We start from the raw sequence: 15624 nt of genomic DNA, 5'->3' as shown, positions 1-15624 counted from the left end.
TATTCATATAAAATTATACTACTTTATAATTTACTCTTAACTTAAACCTTGTTTGGTACAAACTTATCTTAAATAAATTTTAATTTGCAGTAAAAAAGCTTAATTTAATTTATTTCAATTTTGAAAAGTTTCGGTACCAATCATTTAATTAAATTAGTCAACGATCCCTATTCATATAAAATTATATTACTCGTACTTTATAATTTACTCTTAACTAATTGGTTGGTACTAGTACAAATTTATTTTAATAAAATTTAATTCAATCTATATTTTTAAACATATTTAAATTTGAAAATTTTTGGTACCAACCATTAATTAAATAAGTTTACGATCCCTATAATTACATACCTTTTTAGATCTAGCAAAACGAAGGGGAAATGGAAAATGAAAAAGGAGAAGAGAAACAATATGAAAAGAGTTAGATTCGAAAAAATACTAACTGTGAAATAAATTTTTGCAGACCAAATTTTACCTCAAAACTAAATTGTAGGAACGAATATTGATCATTACTATGGATCACGGGTTGCAGATTTGGTTTGAATGCCAGAGCCATCCAAAAAAGCTAAGCTAACCTCTAGCCCTAGGCAAACGTCAACGACAACTTGCAATGTTGGATAAGCATCCATGAATTGAAGAGAGTGGAGTGTGGACTTTTTGCTATAAATGCATAATAGTGGAGTACTAAAACAAAGCACGTTACTCAGTATGACTTTGACAAACTCATTAAATTCTTCAACCCACTAACATTTATGATACTTGTCGTCCTAAAGTTTGGGGGTGAAAGTGTCCATTTAGTAAGCCAGAGTTTATCGATCTAATGGTAGGAAATGGGATTATTAGTTCAAAATTCACTTTCACCATTGTTCACAAAAATTATAGATTTTTAAAAAGTTTTTAAGCTTATTTTCAATTTCGGTCCCCTTGCATTATGTCCCTTATTATGCTCTTTCATGTAATTGAGTGTTCAGGTATTCATCATAAATCATTTTTCCATTTGAATCTTACCGTTAATTAACTTTAAGGTTGTGTCATATTTAATGGTTTTCTTATAATAGAGACGATTTAATCCAAAACACTCAAGTAAAATATAATACTTAACTTGTCTTCTTAAGTTAAAGAGAAGTTATTTATGCTCATTTGTTGCGTTTATTTTCTCAATATTCACTTGTCAGGACATTATTGATATATCAGAATATTCCCGTATTCCAATAATTTTGGTAATCCATTGTGTTTGTGCATGCCACGTGGATATTCATGAGTCCAAGCTGATGAATAGAAATATTTTCCTTAACCCCGTATGTCTAATTATATGATTGGATCAATTGTATTAGAATCGGTTCAAATCTTGGTCAAAGAAAGATCAAATATATGGAGATTGGGTTGTGATTTGATCGGGAGGATACACAACCTCCTAGTAGTCTCGAACACTAATAATGTTGTAAGGATCCAGGAGGACACAATAGTATTAAGGTGTTAATTGCTAGATAGAAGAATCTTAACAATTTTCATGGGTGATATCATAGCATGGATCAAACTATTGAATAAAAAAGGTTTACTTAAGTGTTATCGAATGCTAAATAATAACAAGTCATCTCTAATATTTTGCTTGTTTTTATAATTAGATGACCATATTAGCGACTGAAAAGATTTGATCAGTCATTTGTTTTATTCTATCTAATTCACCCAAAAAAGGTTTTATTCTAACCTTAATGAATGTTTAAATTAGTTGAGTCATAATACAATTTTTGAATATTGAGAGTCTTAAATATATAAAAAAATTAAGTGATTTTATAATTATTTAAGATGCTTAAATATCAATTGGTTCTGTTTCGTTCCGTTTCATTAATTTATGTGTAGAGGGACAAGAAAGGAGGCATATTTATAATTTGATCATTCCAGCTTCCAAATTACCATCCCATGCATGAAACCAAAAGGGGTAGGTCCGGAGAAAAAGACATGGTTATTCTGATCATGTGCCGCTGGGTCATAGTCAGTAACCAGTTCATCGATTGAAAAGACCGGATTGATAGTCGTTAATTTGTAGATGCTGTTCCTAGCTGCATGCATGCTAATGCTATATATAGTCCATTGCAGTTAATCTGGTGGGTAAGTCTGATTTTATTTTTTTATCATTAATCAAATTGAAGTAATTATATTAGTTGATTCATGTGCTCAATAATACAAAACACTTTTCTTTGAAATTATAAATTCAAATTTATAATATGGAAATAAATTATGTTATAAAACATATTTCTTAAAACCAATATTCTTATGTTCTGGCATAAAGCCCTAAACTTTATTTAATTTTAGTTATTGCTAGTTAAAGCTGGGGTGAAATACGTCCTTCAATTTCTCTAGTGTTTGAGGTAATAATAGGCGGTCGATTTTTCTTTTATTCACATCAATTAATTGACATTTACTTTCATGTAGATATCTCCACGGTTAACCAATGTTATGATAGTTTGAATAGAAGTGAGTTTAAAATTTTTAAGCAATTTCTTGAATTTAAGTGTGGTAGATGAAAAAAAATATGAATTAATGAGAAAGAAGATTTTACTGAAAGTGATAATTTAATTTTTTTTACAAAAAATAATCGTTGATAAAATTAATAAATATTTTGCACGTATAATATAATAAATAAAATATTTCTAGCATTTTTCTACCTTTTAATTACTCTCTCGTTAACCAGAGACTTGAGAATAATTTCCATTCGCATGACCATACGAGATGACTACGATGAAGTGCAAGACAGCCAAGTAGACATTGTTAACACATACATCTATTTTGTCAAAATCAAATACCAACATCTCACTTTATTAATCTATTATTTGGTCCAGCCAGCGTATAATTCACTTGCTGCTCTCGTGTTCCTTAACTAAACTGACATGCGTATTCGTGGTTTATGCTAAAAAAAATACTAATTTTTTAATGTAATAGCTTTTAATTTTAATGAAATTAATAAATTTAAATATGTAAATAAACATTAATATTTTAATTACAAATAATTATTTATTGAAATAATTTTATAATATTAATTTATTTGAAAATATTTAAAATTATTATAATACTTTTTATATACTTTAATTAATAATTAAAAATATTAAACCATTTTTTCTCTATTCAATTCCTATATTCTTTCCCGTGTGTCAGACATAGGGTTTTTAGCTGCATATTAGTTGGTGGTATTTGATGTACAGAATTTTTTTCATCCTTGAAAATCACATTTCTTGAAAATTTTAGTATTTCTAAAAAATCATTTTTTTTCTAAGAAAATGTTATAACGACTTATAAGTATATTTAGTACTATGTATAAAATATTTTCAGAAATGAAAGACATATTTATGAAAAAAAAAACTTTTTCTGTTTTACAGAAATCTTGAATTTCCACCCTCTTTCTCATTGAAAAATTTCAGTATGAAACTTAATTAATTGAAAAAAATTCCCAGAATTGTTAAATGCCTGAAAATAATTTTAAAAATTTTGATACTAATGAAACATGAAAATTTAACATTCCTAATCTAAACTCAAAACAAAAACATAAAAGTGTCATACCATGCGTAAGTGTTTAAAATTAACAAGTCGTTATTAGTTCAAATTCCCGTCCTTGCAAGATACAACTCAACATTAAAGTTGGATCACATCACTGAACAGATTTCATCAATGAGGTAGGGGTAGTACGGTGGAATTGGTAATTGAGCCATTTCATTCAATCTCACACATATTACATCCGCGTCCATTTAATGCACCTAACCAACACTCCCAACCGTAAAAGCTACACTATAGAGCCTTATCTCTCTACTATATATATACTTGTACTCATGTCACACCCTCCACATTCAATCACACACACATGCCCCTATCTTCCATAGCTACCTAGATTATTCACTCCCTCCCTAACAAGCCACACCGTTTCTTGCTCCAATGGCAGCTTTGGATCTCACAATAAGCATGTTGGCACTCATAGTTGTTGTTGTTTCTCTTGGCTTGTGGGGTGGTGTTCAAGGTGCGCCACAAGTTCCATGCTACTTCATTTTTGGTGATTCTTTGGTTGATAATGGGAACAACAACCAGCTCCAATCTTTGGCTAGGGCTGATTACTTGCCTTATGGGATTGACTTCCCTGGTGGACCTTCTGGAAGGTTTTCCAATGGAAAAACCACTGTTGATGCAATTGGTGAGCTTGCATTTTCTTAATTGGCTTATAAACATTTCATGGTAGCATTTTAGTTGAAATGTATACTTGTTTGCATTATTGCATGGTCTTAAACTAGATTCACATGCAACATAACATGCATGCACCTTTTATAATCATCATTGTTAAAGTCATAGTTGTAATGAGTCAATTTCATCGAAATGGTCCTAATTAAGATCTGTTGTTTTTCTTCCCTATTTTTGAACCTATCAATTAACTGCAACTAATTAAAAGCTTGTTAATATATGCATGCATAATGTTCTATTGGATGACAAGCTGTATTATGCTAAAATCAGACAATAAATATCCACCACCTAGAAGGAAAGGGTGTAATTAAGATGCATTAGTATTTTTACCGGTGAAATTAAAATTTTAAAAAAGGAGTAACATGCAGATGTCAGTGAAGAAAATAACACTTTTGACACTAGAGTTGTCACTACTCTTGAGTTAGTTACCCCTAATAAAGGTTTGTGACTGACCCTTAAATTCCATTCACATGGATCTGTTTGCGCGGATTCAATGTGCAATTTAAGACCATAGTGTTGTGTAGTTCATTTCATTGACAAAGAGGTAGAATTGTAGAATTACAGATAAAGAAAGAAACAGGAAAGATTTACTGCCAGAACGTTACTCACCAGAAGTACTGATTTGGTAAAAAAAAACGAAAAAAAAACAGGAGAAAAGTAGATCTAGCATATAAAAATTGATTTCTGTAATTATAATTATATAGAAAGGTTTCACTCTTGTTTTAACTTTAATTTCTGTTGAAATTTAACAGCTGAACTTTTGGGATTCGATGATTACATACCTCCATATGCTGATGCTAGTGGCGATGCTATCCTCAAAGGAGTCAATTATGCTTCTGCTGCTGCTGGAATTAGAGAGGAAACTGGGCAGCAACTGGTACCCCTTTATAGTTTAATTTTGCTTCATGCAACATCACTGTTTTAAATCTTCATTTGTTAACTACTTGGTACTGTTTATGTTCTAAAGTTGTTCATATATATGTTTTGTAGGGAGGGCGCATTAGTTTTAGGGGACAAGTGCAAAATTACCAAAACACAGTGTCTCAAGTGGTAAATTTACTGGGAAATGAGGACTCAGCTGCAAATTACTTGAGCAAGTGCATATACTCAATTGGGTTGGGTAGCAATGATTACCTCAACAACTACTTCATGCCTCAATTCTATTCCAGCAGCAGGCAGTACTCAACAGATGAGTATGCTGATGTTCTTATTCAAGCATATACTGAACAACTAAAAGTTAGTCTCTAGCTATCTGTCCTTTACCACTTCATATTCACCATCTTCATTTTTTCTCTTATAATATACCAACATGCATTGTTCAAAATAGCCATTTAATTTTTCAATTATAAAGTCAGGAATGAAATTGAAAATTGAAAAGCTAGTAGCTCCACAAATTGAAATATTGACTGTTTGAGTTTGTCATTCAGACTTTGTATAATTATGGAGCAAGGAAAATGGTGCTGTTTGGAATTGGCCAAATAGGTTGCAGCCCAAATGAATTGGCCCAAAACAGCCCAGATGGTAAAACATGTGTGGAAAAAATTAACACTGCAAACCAAATATTCAACAACAAACTGAAAGGTCTCACTGACCAATTCAACAACCAGCTGCCTGATGCAAAAGTCATCTACATTAACTCGTATGGCATCTTTCAAGATATTATAAGCAACCCTTCAGCCTATGGTAACTATTTTCTAACCAATGCATTTTATTTTATACTCGTAGTCGTGATTTTTATCACTTTTTTTAGCATCAAATAATATTAACTCATAAAGTTCTGTTGACATGAATCAATGTTCAGGTTTCAGTGTTACAAATGCTGGGTGCTGTGGGGTAGGAAGGAACAATGGTCAAATTACATGTCTTCCAATGCAAACACCATGCCAAAACAGGAGAGAGTACTTGTTTTGGGATGCTTTTCATCCTACTGAAGCTGGCAATGTTGTTGTGGCTCAGAGAGCTTACAGTGCTCAATCTGCATCAGATGCTTACCCTGTTGATATCCAACGCTTAGCTCAGATCTGATCTCTGAACAATGAACATGGTCTAGAGGGTAGTGGCTATTAAGCTAGTATGCCACAACCACATTTAATGTTCTTGGAATGTGTTACATCTTTTAAGGCATAAGAGTCTTAATTAAGTTTTCTCTCTTTTTCTTACATATTCACATATGCTAAATGTTCATGGTTTCACAAGTACAGGTGTAATTTGTGGAAAAGTTTTGGAAGATTGCTTATTTAATTATAGTGAATAATAGTAGTATGCTGTTGGCTGATCGATTCTCCTTGTGAATGTTTATTCCAAAATGATTAATTAAGAGAACGTTCGCAACAAACTGTTCGCTTTAACATTTCTGGAAAAATAAATAAATACAAAATAATTGATGACAAAATACACATCTGGTGATAAAATCAATTTTGAAATCAATTTGGCATGGGTTTTATATATTTTACGGCTCTATAGTTAAATGAATGTAAAATTTAAAAATATAAACTAACTGAATAGAAATTTATAGGTTCACTTTAATCAAAAAAATGGAATTCATGACATCAAGAAAAAGAAGAATATTTGTAAAAAAAGATGTAATTTATGATAATTGATAAGTGTGTGTATAAATAAGGAAATTAAAATTACAAAGAATATTTATAACGAATTTAAGATAATTAAATTTTTGAGTGAATTATTTCATTATTTTACTGGAAAAATTACATATATAGTTTTTTTGGTGAATATGGAGAAATTATATATGCAAATATGCAATCAGAGTTTGAATTTGGATTAGTGATTTAGTGCACTTTGAAGAGTAAAGCGTAATTTGAATTAGCAGTTTTTCAACCAACGTACAATTGCCATTCCGTATTTACAGTGTGCCCTAAAATAAAAGAGTCATATTGCAATTAGGGGTGGGAATAGGTCAGGGCAGGCCAGGCTTTAAAAGGCTTGAGCCTAACCTACGATTAATTTTTGAGGCCTGAGCCTGACCTATAGCCTATCAAAAGCTTTTATTTTGGTTCGACCTGACCTTTTTAAAAGCCTAGCCTGGCCTGATAGCCTATTTAAAAGCCTATTTAAAAATCTTCTTCACATTAAATCTTTAATATTCCTAGTTGTTTTTACAAAAAAAAATAAAAAATAACACACCTTCTATAATAGGCTAAACAAGGCCTTAATATATAATTTGCCTTAATTTTTAATCTAACGTTAATTTAGTTGGTGGTCCTAAAAATATATTAATAATATAAACAAAAATCACCAAATGATATAAAATAATCTAAAACAAAAGAAAACCTCATACTTGAGGTAGTATCATCCAAGTCTATCACACCAACATATTAATTATTACAATAAAAAAATAAAGCCTACATCTCCATTCTATTTGAACAGAACATAAAATATCTACCAATAAAATTAATAGTAACGTCATTTCATCATTAGCTCCTCCATATCCATTATAAGATAGGATATGATAGGATATGATTTTTGTAATAGGATATGATTTTTGTATAGGAACGTAATAGGATATGATAGGATATGATTTTTGTATAAGAATGTAGGATATGATAGGATATGATTTTTATTTGCTCTAGAATAAAGGAAAACTAATAGGAATAGGAAAAGGAACTGTTGTTAACAGAAATAAGAAAACTAATAAAAATAATGAGAAATATAAAGAAACTCACACCTTGTAATTAAAATTTTACTTAATTATAGAAATGAAATCTGCTAGTTTTTTTTTAAAAATAATATTAATTGTACCCAAAAAATAATATATATATATATATATATATATAGGCCGGCCTATCAGGCTTATAAGGCTTTTTAATAAGCCTAAGCCTGACCTATTTAATTTAATAGGTTTTTAAAAAAGTCTGAGCCTAGCCTTTTAATTAAATAGGTCAGGCCAGACCAGACTTTATGTAGGCCAAGTCGTAGGCCCCTGTAAGCCGGCCTAGCCTATTCTCACCCCTAATTGCAATGCTTTGTTTCGTGGCAGCAGTATTCATCTGATTTGTAGTGGGACTAATCTATAGTATATACCACGATTAGCTACGTTGATTTGGAATGAATATTATTCGCAAGACGACATATCTTGCAAACATGTTGGGTTGTGGTTTTGTGAATTGTGTGTATTCTCTTTTCACTTTGAGTTCTTTTTTATTTTTATTTATATTTTTACGACGACATGTTAAAACTATTGTTTTGATGATTTGAAAAGATATCAACAAATTATAGAATTAAATGAGGAATTGGTGACTAACCTTGAGTTTTAAATCTATAAAGTAGAATAATGTTTGACATTATAAATTGTAATTTCACCCATCCGATTTTTACCCCTAAAATAATGAATAAGACTAATAATTAAAGATTGTGTTAAAAGAAAAAGGAGTAGTTAGCATCATTTTAGACGTGAAACTAAATTTGAATTCGTTAAGTAATAAAATATTTCAGATTTAAGTTTTTCAATAAAAAATAACTATTAATAAAATAGATAGAATATTTTGTATCTATAATATGATAAAAAAAATTGAAGAGAAAAAGAAAAAAAAAAAAACTTTAGCATCCGAGTCTTGAATTGTCAAGAGGTGTTTAAGAGATATCCTTGGAATTTGTTGGACGTTTTGAAGTCTGATTTGGTGTTTCCTTCGAAGTTCAAATTCCTAGCCGTTGGAGAGGATGCTCATAGGTGGCTTGATTGATGCCGAATTTCCTTGAACATTTACCACGGAAGCTCCCAAATCATATTCCAATGCCAAGTGTTAGATTAGAATACTGTGAAGAGTTACAATATTTATATATTACACAATAACAGTATGTGAAAAAGCTACTTGTAAGTTGTAACTAACTTGACAGATTTATATACAAGCTGTATTACAGAAAATAATCGAAAAAATCCACTATAAATCGACTATTTACAGACGACTCAATGTCCGTGTCTAAAACCTCCATTAATGGTTTAATAACATAGTTACTACTAGTTTATAATTATACTGATACTCAATGAAATTTTATTAGGTAGATAACTATTTATTAATAATTCTGACTAATTTTTTTATCAGTATCCTAACTAATTTTTATGTAAAATGTATTTACATTTTTTAATTTAAAAAAATTGATAACACTTATTATATCATTATATGTTTCTTTTACTAAAGAAAAAATATGACATTTCTATTTCTAGTGTAAGAAACGGCCGAGTGTTGACTGAGAATTAAGGTGGCATGTTATGTGGCTTTTAGCATTACGACCTTCCACAGTCACAATTGGGCTGCCGCCCTATATGTATGCAATTTTGTATCACAAACTGCTAAGTGTGGTTGTATCTAAATTAATTAAACAACTACTCTTTCTTCTCTGGGGTGTTGTGGGATTTTCTTTTCTGTCACTAGATTCATTGGCTCATTTTTTTTAAAATTAATTAAACAACTCATGCATGTAATTTATTAAATTCAATTTTTGATATCTATTAAATTCAAACTTTACCTTGAGTAGTCTCTGAAAAATTTGTAAAGAAAAACTATGACGGTAAGGAATATTATTCTATGTTTAATTATAACTGCTTAATTTAGTTTGACTTTTTTCGAACAAAACATAGAATTTAGATTAAAATCTATCCTATATTATTTTTATTTAAAAGATGATAGGTAGATGTTTTGAGAATAATAAATATGTATTATAGAATTTTAAATAAATATTATGCGCATCATTTAACAGCAGAATTTAATGGCAAATATGTATATGTATTTAGTTCAAGGGATAAAATAAAGGGGAGGAGAAAAAATGTAACAGAGGAAAGAGAATTGGGAAGAAAGAAAAGAGGTCACTTTATTTGATTTAGTTCAAGAAAGATCACTTTCTTTAATTCGTATAGGAGAAAAAGGAAAAAAAAATTGGAGAATATGGAGTTTTTTTCCCTCTCCGTGCACTCTGGAAATGACTCAAGCCAAACCAAACTTTACTAGTTTTGAGCTCACTTTGAGTTGAATATGTAAGACTTGAGCTTGACTCATTACCTGTCATAGGCTTTTTTTTAAGGCTCGGCTCGGCTTACATAAAAGTCTGATTTGACCCACGTGTCTATTTAAAAGCTTGCTTAAAGACGTCTTTGATTAATTAATTATTTTAAAACCTAGTGAAATATTAACTAAAAAAAGAAATTTATAAAATTTTATATAAGTAATGTACAAATCCAAAAATAATTGATAAACAAAATCATATTGAATTCAAGTTGTTAAAGTATAAAGTATATCAAAAGAAAATAAAAAGAGCATAATATTAAAAAATGTATGGATTAGAGATGGTTTATACTAATATAGCCAAACAAAAATTATTATTAGTTAAATTAACAATTTTTAATCCAATTTTTGAATATATAATTATATTAAATATTTTTTTTTAAAAATATATCTACAATAATTTCATCTTAGTCTACTCAAGCCATATCTTATATACTATTGATCGAGGCCGTATCCGAATCAAATAAACATTAAAAATGTAGTATCTAGGAAGTGATCCTAGGTCGTCTCCCAACGAGCAATGATCAATCAAACATTCATAATAGATAGTAATAAAACAGTAACGAATTGTGGGGTTGTTTAACGAAACTGATCATTAAGCATGAATGTAAATTAAGCACAGAGACAATTAATCAAGCACTAAGCATGCATGAATTAATAGCAACAAATACAAAGTAATTGGTGAAATGGAAACACTGATATGTATTCAATAGTAATAACAAAACATCAAAGAGAGTTGTGTTTGATCCTCAAGAAAAAATAATGTTGGAGACTTAGCCTTCCATTAATCAGTAGAAATGAAAACTGTAAATTGAAGCCGAAACGAAATTGCAGAAAATGAATTTTATTCTACGTGAATAGTGTGCATGAACAGTAATAAAAATTGGAATTCTAAAATCCTAGAATTATTCTCCTCTCCGAAAAAAAACTCCATAAACTAAAACCTTGGTGTTGTTATATAGGTCTTCAGCCCCAAAGCTCACAAATCTATTTTAAGTCCAAACTCATAAACGAAATAAAATAAAATCTGGACAAGATAAGATAAGATTGGATGAAATAAAATCTAGATGGAATAAAATCTGGATAAAATAAAATCTAGATAGAATAAAATCTGAATAAGATAAGATTTGATAAAATAAAGTTATTATTATTATTATTATTATTGTTAGTTAAACAAGCCGGCTTATCAACAAGCTTTTTTTATAGTTTGAGCTTGACCTTTTTATCTAAAAGGACTTTTTAAAAAGCTTGAACTTAACCTTTATAGTAAACAAGTCGAACCAAGCCTTACATAGGCCGAGCCAAAGGCCCTCGACAAACAGCTCGGCTCATTTCCACCCCTACTCATAAGGAACTTATTCATTTAAATTTTGTCCAAATTGAAAGTTTGCGATAGTTACGACACTCTCATGGCATGGCCAAATTCTACTTAAACTGTCTTCTGCTGTATGTAGGCTCCAGTCATTTTCTAATAGTGTGTGCATTAAATTGAATCACTACAATCAACATATGGCCTTACAATGTGTCACATATATAGATAAATTATTTCAACGAATTTCTCTACAAAACTGGGTCGTACCTTCCTTTTTCTCACTTCTCTCTCCTTATATATAAAGATATATATTTAGTCACCTTTGTGTTTGGACCCCTAATATTTTGGATCCAAACTTCTGCCTCTGATCATATTTTTTCTTTGATATGGATTGTGAAACCAAGTTATGGTTAGTGGTGATTTTTTTCTTCGGTGCAACATATATACATGCAACATTATTGTGTTGTTGGGCGTTCCCAAGTACCTTGCCTTTTTATTTTTGGAGACTCTTTATCTGATTGTGGAAACAACAACAATCTACCTACAGATGCCAAAGTTAATCACTTGCCTTATGGGATTGATTTTCCACATGACTCCACTCACTATTCGAAAATGTTGATTCTATTATACATATTCTAAAACAGTTATTAATAACTATCTTAAAAAAATAACCCATTTAGAAAAACACTTTCTTAATAGTGACCGAAGGATTTACTAACAAGTCTTACCAACAGTCGTACTTCAGTTGATATAATAAGTAATAATTTAATTCTCCACATATCTTTCTTTCACATGGTTGCAATTGGGCATTCACATAAATATTTTGTTTGGAGATATTTGAAGAGCTCGAGACACGGTTTATGAAAGTGGACATGTGATCTATAATTTTGTCACATTAAGTTTTCTGGGTTATAGATGCGAAAGATGTACCTGTTTTACCTATCATTGATCTCTTTTGAAACTATCTTTAGTAAACTTTATCTCTTCTTTTTTTCATAAAAAAGAATCCAATTTGAATCCTTGTTAAAGAATCGAAACTCAAATCTAATTAGCTTGACAGACAATGGTTCTGTCACATTAAGTTTGATGACATGAAAAGAATAAATTCCATAGATTAATATGGTTTGTTTTCATGTTATTTTGATGTGTGAATTTTCAGTTAATTAAAATTTCGTTTTTATTGAATATAAAATATTGTTATTGCATGCAGCTGAGCTTTTGGGATTCGAAGATTTTATCCCACCCTTTGCAAATATCAATGGTTCAGACATACTCAAAAGGGGTGAATTATGCATCCGGTTCAGCGGGGATTCGCAAAGAGACCGGGTCACATTTGGTATATATGTCAAACTCTTACTATCTCTAATTATATATATACATCTTACCTATAATTTGGTTTTTAGATATTTGCCTTTGTGATTGGTGTGATGTGTCATTTGTTTCATGCATTAAATCTAGTTACATGTTCATTTACTTGAATCTGATTTTTCTAGATTGAACAACTCACTTTAAAGGTAAAGTAATTTCAATATTTGATTAGAAAATCAGCTATTGATATTAGCTATATAGGTGTAGTAATTTTTTTATTAAAAAATATTAATTATTAATTTATTAATTTTTAATCTTTTATAATTATTCAATTAATCTTATATCTCTTGTATATACACGATATAAAGCATGGATGTATTGAAATATGGACCATTGTGACTACTTAATTTATCCTCTCATGCTAATTAATTGAGCCAAAACCTAATTTCACTTAATTTTTAATTGCAGGGTGAGGATATCTGGTTGGGAGCACAGTTGCAAAATCACAGTCATAGTTTCAAAAATTACTAAGAAACTTGGAGAACATGACCAAGCACAGCAACACCTAAACAAGGGCTTATATTATGCGAATAAAGGCAGCAATGATTGATTACTTAAACAACTACTTCTTGCCGAAGCATTACCCATCAAGTCGAACTTATTCTCCTGAACACTATACTAAGAATATTCAAGGAATTTAAAGGTATTATTTTACTTCAAATTCTAGAAGAAATTTCCGTAACAATTTAATATTCCATTCGGTCCTTTTTATCAGAAACAAGTTTTAGTGTAACATTTATAATATGAAGCGCCGAATAGTTTGTTGTTTCCTATGTGCAGGATTTGGATGAACTTGGGGCAAGGAAGTTTGCTTTGATAGGCGTGGGGCTTATAGGCTGCATAGTCCACAACAAGTCTCTATTCATGGGAAAGCTGGGTCAATATGGGTTGACGAGCACATTGAAGCATCACTCTTTTTTAATGAAAAGCTTAAATCAGTTGTTGATCGTTTCAATAAAGAATTACCTGATGTCATATTTTTCTTCATTAACAGTGCTGTGGTCTCACAGGATATGGCCTCAGCTCAAAGTACCCCAAAGTTACCAGGTAACATTTTTTTTTTCTCTTCTTTTTTATAGAAAAAATTATTATAGTAGTACTAAAGATTCAATTGATGTATGTACGTATTATAATATACCAACCAGTATGGATTTTGTATAATTTATTGGACCTGTATATTCAAACACCTATTCATCTAAAATGGTTTTAACGTATTTGTCATTTCCTCGCGGAAAGCTTGTAACATGCATATGTAATGTATCTTTGTACTTTCCACAAAAGATTGTCTAACTTGAATTTGTATAATTGAAACTATGACCAAAAGGATACACGTGCATGTCTTCAATTTGTACTATTATGTTAATGTAATTATATGATCATATCATTTTAAAAAATTGAAAGGTAAATAGAGATATTGTTCCTTAAATATTAACTTTGGTTGGTGGCCACATGCATGCAGGGATTTCAGAACTTGCTTGAGGGTAAGTGGTGAACTTGCTTGAAGGTAAAGTGAAAACTATCTAATATCTTTCATAACTTTTGTTGTTATTGTATATATAGTGATATTCATCCATAGGCATTAATTCTGTTTCATTTCTTTTGGATTCATGTTTTTTTTTTATTAGCAGGTAAATGTTAGTTGTTAGTTTTTTAAATTTATGGTTATAACTAATTACCACCAAGATTAATAATATAAAAATAAAGGTTGTAGACCTATAAGAGCGAGGTGTATTCGCTACACCCAATACTTGAAACCTAATTATACCTGAAATAAACAACAATTAGATTTATGTTTGCTCATTAATTTCAAATACACAAGTTACTCAATAATTTTCAAGATACTCAATTTGTTTGAGCAGAGTAGCAGAAAATAGTTTATAATTGGTGTTTTAGTTAATTGTAATCCTATTTATAAGCTTTGAATATAACCACATGAAGCTTAGAACACTTCTGTGCAGCTCTAACGATCAAACAAGTTGTTAGAGAAGTGCTTACTACTGTGTCAAGAAAGTGACTTGTCAGGCAGTGAAGCTGAGTAGGATGGTCTCACTCACAGTCACAGTAACCTTTCTCAAGTCGCTTATTTTCATGACACTTCTCACCGAGTTTAATCATTGTTCTTACCCTGCTTGTCTATTTTGAGCTTTTATCTTGTCTAGGTAACATTCCACCTTTCTCATCTTGCATCAGTACCACCCTTTTGATCAATTCGTGTCATTGTTTTTATATATTTTAAAAAGTTCAAAGATCCCGATCTCTCACCCCCAATATAACAATAGGTCTAAATTCTTTAATTGTTTCTCTCAACTTTTAATCTAACAAACTTGATTAATTAACATTCAGATACACATAATACTATAGTACATATTATACTGATATTATAGATACTTAAGTGCTTTTTTCCAGTTTTATTTTCTCACTTTGTTAATGCTTTTGCCCTTGGAACAATTGTCACTAACAGGAAAAACTATTATGGTTGTAGATCACAACACTCCTTTCAAGCTTCCACATAGAGCTGAGTATGTAGATGTTGAAGCAACGAAGATTGCAATTTCAGTAAGATGAAGATGCACTTGCATTTCCTTAACAATCCTGGAAAGTAGCCCAGGGCAGTGAGTGTAGACATTTAAATTAATCATACTCAAGAACATGGTGGATACTTAGTACCAATAACAATGGCTCCCCCTCAAAAAATAAATAAATAATCATACT

The 15624-nt window shown here is 30.4% G+C and overlaps 1 protein-coding gene and 1 pseudogene across 1 annotated transcript; both read left to right on the top strand.

Moving 5' to 3' along the window:
• Positions 1-3832: 3832 nt before the first annotated feature.
• On the top strand, positions 3833-6550 carry LOC100777335 (GDSL esterase/lipase family protein). Its single transcript, NM_001255424.3, has 5 exons — positions 3833-4174; positions 4971-5095; positions 5209-5454; positions 5646-5901; positions 6020-6550. Exons 1-5 carry the CDS (start codon positions 3922-3924, stop codon positions 6241-6243), a joined length of 1104 nt encoding a protein of 367 aa, NP_001242353.2. The 5' UTR covers positions 3833-3921; the 3' UTR covers positions 6244-6550.
• A 5380-nt stretch (positions 6551-11930) lies between these two features.
• LOC102659376 (GDSL esterase/lipase At4g18970-like) lies at positions 11931-15477 on the top strand (annotated as a pseudogene).
• The last annotated feature ends 147 nt before the right edge of the window (positions 15478-15624 follow it).

The sequence above is a fragment of the Glycine max genome, chromosome 8 (assembly GCF_000004515.6).
Source record: "Glycine max cultivar Williams 82 chromosome 8, Glycine_max_v4.0, whole genome shotgun sequence".
In the NCBI taxonomy this organism is placed as follows: domain Eukaryota; kingdom Viridiplantae; phylum Streptophyta; class Magnoliopsida; order Fabales; family Fabaceae; genus Glycine; species Glycine max.
Note: the sequence above shows the minus strand (reverse complement) of the source record. Positions and strands in the feature narration are given on the sequence as shown.

What these genes read in the sequence shown, in the direction of transcription:
- LOC100777335 (NM_001255424.3), top strand. Translation starts at nt 3,922, where the DNA reads ATGGCAGCTTTGGATCTCACAATAAGCATGTTGGCACTCATAGTTGTT. An exon ending in AGGAAACTGGGCAGCAACTG is followed by an intron (nt 5,096 to 5,208) that starts GTACCCCTTTAT and finishes TATGTTTTGTAG; the next exon opens with GGAGGGCGCATTAGTTTTAG. An exon ending in AAGCAACCCTTCAGCCTATG is followed by an intron (nt 5,902 to 6,019) that starts GTAACTATTTTC and finishes ATCAATGTTCAG; the next exon opens with GTTTCAGTGTTACAAATGCT.